The sequence below is a fragment of the Elephantulus edwardii genome, unplaced genomic scaffold (assembly GCF_000299155.1).
Source record: "Elephantulus edwardii isolate Elephantulus edwardi_28Jun2011 unplaced genomic scaffold, EleEdw1.0 scaffold00110, whole genome shotgun sequence".
Classification (NCBI taxonomy): Eukaryota; Metazoa; Chordata; class Mammalia; order Macroscelidea; family Macroscelididae; genus Elephantulus; species Elephantulus edwardii.
Genome location: NW_006399860.1, coordinates 7,254,998 through 7,261,865, shown reverse-complemented (window position 1 = coordinate 7,261,865; position 6,868 = coordinate 7,254,998). Strand labels below are relative to the sequence as shown.

Sequence of the window (6,868 nt, the reverse complement as noted above, 5' to 3'; positions counted from 1 at the left end):
GATTCTGAGGCTCCGTCTAACATACTTTGGACATGTTGTGAGGAGAGACCGGTCATTAGAGGGGGACATCATGCTTGGGAGGGTGGAGGGACAACGCAGGAGAGGAAGGCCCTTTATGAGGTGGATTGATTCAGTGACTGGGATAATTGGGATGGGAGTGTCAGAGACAGTGCGATTGGCACAGGACAGAACGTAGTTTAGGGCTGTTGTACATAGGGTCGCTATGAGTCGCAGGCGACTCGACGGCACATAACAACAACAACAACAACAACAACATCTATCCTTGTTTTCATTTTGGAAACTTTCAAAATGATTTGCTTTGATAATATTTTTAATAAGTGGTGTACAATTTGTCATTTGCTCAGCTTCGGGTATTTATGTGTGCTACCCTGTTTTTATCTGCACAAGTTTTTCCATGTGTGTTTGTTTGTTTGTTTGTTTTGTTTTGTTTATTTTCCTGTTCTGCAATTCAGTCACACATCCTTTTTTTTTGTTTGATGCTAACCTACAGGGTTCTAATGTGGGTTTTTATTTTTGTTTTCTATATTCCTTCACTCGTCTCATTTTTTTTCTCTTTTAAGTTCTCATTGAGGTTCATGTCTTCTAACTCACTTAATCTCTATTCCACCTCTTCTATTCTGCTTTTCTCTTCTCCCTCCATCGTATATTGAAAATATCTGCCATTTCAGTTTTATATTTTGGGTTGTACTTACATGTGTTCCTGTTGTTTCTACTACTGTATTGGTTTTATCTTCTGACTTATGGTAAGTTCCCCCTTTCTTATTACTGTTTACTTATGACTTCAACTCTTTCTCCCTCTTGTAACTTTTTCAATACCAATTCTTGAAACTGCATATCAGCCAATTTGTTCTGCCTTCTAGGATATTGGTTGGGTCCTTAATCTGGTCTGGTTTTATTTATGAAAAGGGTATTTTTGTTTTTCATAATGTTTTGTTTTATATTGCCTGCTGTTTTCTTGTGAGGTTGATATTTCAACCTTAAGAAGACAATATCTCTGAGTTGAGCCTGGCACTTCTTAGTAATCCTGCCAGCTACCCCTTTTCCCCCAACTCACAGGGTTTCTACTCAATAGTTATCCCTGCCAGAAATGTACCTGTGTTCTCCCCAAGGCTGGAAGAGAGGGCTCCCCTTTGCATATAAACTCCCTGTGTGAGCTGGGAACATTTCAAGGAATTCAGGGACTCTGAGAAATACAGTCCAGAACTCTTCTCCTCTTCTCAAGTCTGCTAATGTAAAACTCTTAAGATAATAATTTATGCTCTGATTCTCCAATTATATCATCTCATTTTGACACATTAAGTTTAGTATTTAACTTTTCCATCATTACCAGTATAAATATCTTTGTGTGGTAAATAATTATTTTCAGTGGTCTGATAAGCTAAATCAGATGACTTAAATTCACTAAGCAGTTTTTAGGTAGAAAGGTCTAATGATCTGTTTCAAAACATTATAAGTAATTCTGTACTGTGACATATGAAGATGGAATCTACTTGATATGTAAAAATCAATTTGGTGAAAATGGGTCAGATTACTTAAATTTACCATTTCGACCATATTTAATTATTCATTACAATGTATGAAATAACAGAAAAATAGTAAAATTTTCCATCTACGAAGGAAGAATTGGGGAAGATTTTAAAAGGATGATTTAAGCCATCAGGAGGCTTTGTGTTTGAAATGGAAAAATCTATGAAACTATGTATGTTTGTATGCAAGAAAACATTAGAGTATTCACATGCTTATGATTAGAGCAAGAGTTTACAGAGCAGATTGGCATTCCTTTCCTCCTTCATATATACCTTGTTTAATGGCATTTGTTACAGTCCTAGCATCACTCTTTCCACTATCTCTCTGTAATTCTTATTTTCATTCATCATTCCAACTTCTCTCTTCCTACCTTCTGGGTTTTATGCTTCAACATAGGTTGCCTTTGATATCCTCTGTGGTTTGTTTTTCTAAGGACCAAGTACCTCCCTGGTGTTATAGTTCTCCTTATGGATCTTTCTACTGTTTCACAACAAGATATGGTACAGGACTAAATTCAATTCCAGGATCAAAGAGCAGATGAATACTATATTCTCTGGGTTTCCACCATGTGATGTCAGATCACTACATCTGGAAATTGTCATGATTTGGAGTTTTGTTTTGCATTTCTCTCCCACCTTCTGTAAGACCTTATGTTATTACACCTACTATGAAAACAAAATTTTTGTTACAAATAATATTTCATGTTTGTTTTTCTACTTTCAGATGACTGTGTAATATCACCAGAAGAGATGGAAAAACATAACATACAGTTAAGATGGATAAATCACAACAAATTTTATTCCAGGGCAGCTGATATTACAGAATTTATCTGTAAACCAGGATATAAGAAAAAAAACGGAGACACTTTCAGAGTAACATGTCAGGAAGGGAAGGTGAAGTATCCTCAATGTATATGATCCTCAACTTAAGGTTGAAAATGCAACTATATAATCAAAATACATGTATTAAATGAATTTTGCATTATTATTATTCTCATTTTCATTTTAAATTATTATGTTGGTTTTGTTCCTTTATTAGTATATGCATTAAATTAAATAATTCCATTATAATCTAAGAGACCAGTGCCTCATGCTGAAAATTATCATAGTAAAATCATAAAAGTATGTGGCATGTTTGTAAAACATCCTTGGCAAGGAATTTCAGGCACTAAATTCAGTGCCTTCTTCAATCAATCAGCTCCCTCTTCTCAAAATTTTCAACATATTATGTGAAGCTTTCTTTGGTTCTTATTTGAAAATAATAAAAAAAAGAAAAAACATTCGTGTTCTGTGTTTTAATAATAACTTACATGATTAACATGAAAAACTAAAGCCTATGTCAGACCTGTAGTAATATAAACAATTCTGTATCTTTACTTAATATTATCTTACTTAGAAACTCCTAAACTTAAGAGAGAGGGGCCACAGTGTAAGAGACAAGCAACAAAGTGAGAAGTTAGGCATCACAGAAGCACAGAAGGCTTGAGACCTAAGCCATCAAATCAAGACATGGATAAGGGGACAGAAGTGTTTTGAATGCAGTAGGTAGAAATGGAAGGGGATGCTGGTGGAGCAGGGAAAGGGATGTGCCAAGACTGGAAGACCAAGACTGATTACATCGGTTACTGCTATAATTAGGAAATATCCTTCACCTGCTTCTTTCTATAATATCCTTATCTGTCAGATACAGTTCTAAAGTTGAGCATGCAAATTAAGACAGACTAGAGAAAAGAATTGACCATACCCATCAGAAATAGCAGGCCTTCAAAAACTCTGTGTACACTAGAGCACACTTGGAGTAGACTAGCAGATATGCAAGTGAGGCTGAGCCCTCAACTATGGAAACACAAAGGAGGAGGAAGAGTTTTGAGCAGACACTAGTGATTGGATCATGGAATGTGAGAAGCATGAATGTAGGAAAAGTGGACATTGTTAAGAAATGAAACTGATAAATAGTGGCATATTAGATATTGGCAAAATGAGATGAATCTTCATGGGACAAATTGAATCGAATAATCATATGATCTACTATGCTGGAGATGAAAAGGTGGTGAGAAATGGGGCTGCTTCCATAGTTAAAAAGTCATTTCTAGATCCATTATGAAATACAATGTGGTATGTAATGGGATAATATCCATACACATACAAGGAAATCCAGTGAGCACTACTTTAATTCAAATATAGGCATTAATAACCGGAGCCAAAGAGGAGGAAATAGAAGAGTTCTACCAACTTTCTATTCAGAAACCAATCGAACATGCAATTAAGATGCATTAATAGTAATGAGTGACTGGAAGTCAAAAATTGGGAACAGGGAAGAAGGATCAGTAGCTGGAAAATATGGACTTGGTGACAGAAATGAGGCTGGTGACAGACTGATAGAGTTCTAAACACCAATGATTTATTCATTGTAAATACTTTTTATAAGAAACATAAATGTAGGCTATACACATAAATTTCCCCTGATGGTGTGAACAGGGATCAGATCAATTACATCTGTGTATAGAATCATTGGAGAAGCTCAGTATCAGCAGTGTGGTTAGGTGTTGATTGTGGAACAATTCACTACTCATATAGAAGTTAAGATTAAAGTTAGAGAAGTTAAACCAAATCCACAGAAGCAAAAATTTGGCCTTCAGTCTATCCAAATTGAATTTAAAAATCATCTCAGGAACTGATTTGAGGCCTTGAACACTACTGAATGACTATCAGATGAGTTGTGGGAAGATATCAGGAATATCATCCACATAGAATTCAAAAGGTTATTACAAAGATTGAGGATGAATTAAAAAAACCAAAGATGGATGTGAGAAGAAACACTAATATTGCATTAGAGTGCCAAGAAAGCAAAACAAAGGGAGGAAACCAAGAAGTTAAGGAGCTGAACAGATTTCAAAGGGCAGCTCAGGAAAGCAAAGCAAAATATTACATGAAATGTGCAAAGAGCTGGAGTCCTAAAAATCAAAAGGGCCTAAATCACTTGGCATTTCTTAAGCTGGAGACCAAAGAACAAATTCAAACCTCATGCTGAAATACTTAAGGATGCTATGGGCAGAGCTCTCCTGGTCTTTTGGCAAGAAGCTGCACTGCAATCTTAAAGGCATGCAGTTCAAGGCCATCACCACTATTTGGGAGGAATATGGGCAACGTTCTCTTGCCCCCCCCCAGCCCCCTCCTGTGTGCAATTAACTAACTTTCTCTGAAAACTCGTCAGAAAGTCAGCTATAGGAAGGACAGATCTGACTTTACAGTACACAACCCAACCACCATGGACAGAATTTTGACTAATCCAGTAAGCATTAAAAGGAGATGAAAGGAGTACAGAATCACATTATCAAAAAGAATTGGCTGACACAGAAAAAAATACATGAAACAACATATGGCCAAGAGGCTGTTCTGAAGGAATAGGTAATAAACAAGGCCCCAAGAATTGATGGAATACCAATGGTCATATTTGAACAGACAATTGCTGCACTGGACATGCTCACCAGGTTGTGCAAGAAATCTGGAGGACAACTATCTGCAAATAACTGGAAAATATCAGTACTTGTTCCCATTCCAAAAAAAGGTGACCTGACAGATTGTTAAAATTATCAAACAATATTACTAATATTACACTCAAGCAAAATCTTGCTGAACCTTATTAAAAAACTACTGGAACAGTGTATCGAGAGAAACTACTAGAAATTCAATGTGGGTTTAGGAGAGGTTTTAGCACTAGAGACATTATTGCTAATGACTGAAAACGAAGAGAACCAGAGGAATGTCTATCTGTGTTTCATTGATTATGCAAAGGGATTTGAGTATATGAATCACAACAATTTTGGCTAACTTTGAGGTAGTGGGAATCCCAAAACACTTGATTGTACTCATGCTAAAACTATACTCGAACCAGGAAGCAGTCTTAAAACTGAGCAAGGAAAGAAAAAACAGTTTGGTTCAAAAATTAGGAAGCAAGAGAGTCAGGGATAAGTCTTGTCTCCATTCCTTTTCAATCAATATGTGGACAGATCATTTAGGGGGCTAGGCTTTATAAGGAGGAATGTGGCATCCTGATTAGAGGAGGGCCCATAAACAACCTGCATTACACAAATGACACAACCTTGTGCTTGTTGAAACTGAGGAGAAACTGAAATGTTTGCTGCAGAAAATCAAGGACTGCAGTCTTCTGTATTGATTGAAGGTGAATATCAATAAAACAAAGATTTTCACCACTGTGCTAATAGGTAGCACCACGATAGATGAAGAAGAGATTGAGATTGTTAATAATTACAGCTGGCTTGGATCCACATTCAACGCTCTTGGATCCAGCCGTCAGAAATCAAAAGAAAATTACACTAGGAAAATCTGCTGTCAGGGCCCTCTCTAGAGTACTGAGAACCAACAATATCAGTCTAGAGACTAAGGTGCACCTGATCCAGGCCATGGTCTTCTCAATTACTTGTTTGCATCTGGGAGCTGAACAATGACTAAGGAGGATCAAAGAAAAATTGATGCCTTTGAGTTGTAGTCCTGGAGTATTGAATATCCTATGGACTGCCAAGAACAATCAGTTCTGTCTTGGAAAGGATGAAACCAAGTTTTTCCTTGGAGGCTAGAATTTTGAAACTCAATCTCACATACTTTGGGTACTTGGCCAGGAGGGACTGGCCCTTGGAGAAGGACATCATGTGCAGAAGGGTGGAAAAACAGCATAGTAGAGGAAGATCCAGGATGATATGAACTAACACAGTGACTGTGGTAATGGGGGTAGGTGTGCCCAAGTCCATGAGACTGTCTAAGGATAGGGCAGGCTTCAGAGCTGTTGTGTATAGGGTCACTATGAGTCACAGGTGACTTGAAGGTACACAACAACAAAAAGAACAACATGACTTGTAAGGTACTCGAAGGCACCTAACAACAACAACAACTTCCCTTATTCACACAAACCTTCCTACCTATGGAAGTTCAACTAGGTAAGACTTCTGCAATCCTTTTCATAAACTGTCCAACAAATGGGTTTTGGGTTTTTTTCAACTCTGCCCTCTATTGGTCGTTTGTTTTGTTTAATATTTTTATTGAATTTCATATAATGATACCTTTACCATATGTTTCATTCATATACATTGTGTTTTATAAACTCTTGCATTTACTTTGTGTTTCATACAATCATTCATATACATTATATTTTAAGGCTTTTTTTTTTTGCTGGTTTATTTACAAAATTTAAGACATTGTTTTTCACACCATACCTTTTCAATTTCCCAACCTGCCCTCCACCCATCAATTTTTGTGACCACATAATTAATCCTCCCCTGCTACACATCCACATCTCACACCAC

At 36.8% G+C, this 6,868-nt stretch overlaps 1 protein-coding gene across 1 annotated transcript in view; it reads left to right on the top strand.

Moving 5' to 3' along the window:
* Positions 1-2,465, top strand: part of CFH (complement factor H) — a 256,291-nt gene extending 253,826 nt beyond the window's left edge. Inside the window, exon 23 of the mRNA XM_006892120.1 lies at positions 2,272-2,465. Coding sequence (XP_006892182.1) covers positions 2,272-2,465 — 194 coding nt within the window. The remainder of the gene's footprint in view (positions 1-2,271) is intronic.
* The last annotated feature ends 4,403 nt before the right edge of the window (positions 2,466-6,868 follow it).